At 49.6% G+C, this 1,516-nt stretch overlaps 1 protein-coding gene across 1 annotated transcript; it reads right to left on the bottom strand.

Moving 5' to 3' along the window:
* Positions 1-240: 240 nt before the first annotated feature.
* On the bottom strand, positions 241-1,314 carry LOC311106996 (formyl peptide receptor 2-like; the record flags this gene model as incomplete). Its single annotated transcript, XM_084149424.1, has 1 exon — positions 241-1,314. One exon carries the CDS (start codon positions 1,312-1,314, stop codon positions 241-243), a length of 1,074 nt encoding a protein of 357 aa, XP_084005550.1.
* Between the last annotated feature and the right edge of the window lie 202 nt (positions 1,315-1,516).

The raw sequence follows: 1,516 nt of genomic DNA, 5'->3' as shown, positions 1-1,516 counted from the left end.
TATTTTCTAGGCACTGTTCCACGTTCTTTCTCAGATTTTCATCATATAACACTTAGAAAGTGTGATCATTATTTATTGAGTCATTTGCATAAATTCACAGTTACCCTATGTCTATATGTATCCCAACTGTTAAAAAATATGAAAAATGTTTGTCTACACAAGCTATTCAGCTATTCAGTGTTAACTAGCCTGTGAACTAATAAGGACTGAAACACCTCCTCATAACAAATGTGACTTCCCTCAGACGTTGGCCACATTCACTCGAGACTGACCGGTCACCATTGCAGGTCGTGACGCAGAGCCAGAACTCTTATCCACTGTGCGCTCGTTGGACTGCGTGGAGCGACCATCCCTGTCATCGGCTAGTGCTCTCCGGTACACTCCCGCTAAGCTCTGCCTGAACCTCGACCCTCTCATGTCCAACCCCATACAGAAGTAAAGCAGCGGGTTCACGCAACTGTTGAAGTTGGTAAAGCCTGTGGCCACTGTCAGCCCAACCTTCACCATCGTACTCTTGCTGTTCACCATCTTGGCCAGTAGGAGGCAGTGGTAGGGCGCCCAGCACAGGAAGAAGGCACAGACCAGCGATGCCAGGATACGGAGGGGACGTGACTTGCCCAACAGGCGGGTGCGTCGGATGCCTAGCCCTGCCAGGATGTAGCAGCAGAGGATGATGAGGAAAGGAAGCAGGAAACCGCATAGGAAGCGGATGGAGTAGAGCACTAGCTTAGCGCTGTTATCGTCCTTCGTTGGCTCCTTTTCCTCCAGCGAACACTTGCTCAGGTTGTTCTTATCCAGGTAAACCTGGCGGTAGGCGAAGTAGGGGGTGCTCAAAATGGCCGCCACCGCCCACACGCCGGTGCTCACCAGGCGGGCGGCGCAGATCGTCCTACGCCGTTTGGTAAAGACGGGGTGCCAGACGCACAGTGCCCGGTCCATGCTGATGACGGCGAGCAGGAACACACTGCAGAACATGTTGGCGTACCTGAAGAAGCCGTTGAACTTGCACAAGAAGATGCCGAATGGCCAGTAGTCAAAGAGGAGCTTCTTGGTCAGCGAGAGCACACGGCTCAGGCAGAAGATGAGGTCGGCCACGGCCAGGTTGACCAGCCACACATTGGCGACGGTGGGCTTGAGCTTGAAGCCTGCCACCCAGATGACTACAGAGTTGCCCGTGGTGCCCAGGACAATGGTCAGCATGTAAAGTACAATATGTAAGTTGTTCATGATGGCATCAATGTCTACCACCTTGGCTTTGTCATGTTGGGTGGCTGAGGTGACGAGGGTGAATGGAAGGGTGGCGTTTGGTGTCATTCTGTAAAAAAAGGGCAACAGGGTGTGAATAAATCAAATCAAATCAAATGTTATTTGCCACATGCGCCGAATACAACAGGTGTAGACCTTACAGTGAAATACTGACATACAAGCCCTTAACCAACAATGCAGTTTTTAAGAAAATAAAAAAATAGATATGTAAAAAATAAAAAATAGCAAATAATTAAAGAGCAGCAGTAAA

The sequence above is a fragment of the Coregonus lavaretus genome, assembly GCF_964263955.1.
Source record: "Coregonus lavaretus genome assembly, chromosome: 3".
In the NCBI taxonomy this organism is placed as follows: Eukaryota; Metazoa; Chordata; class Actinopteri; order Salmoniformes; family Salmonidae; genus Coregonus; species Coregonus lavaretus.
This window is presented reverse-complemented; position numbering and strand designations above follow the sequence as displayed.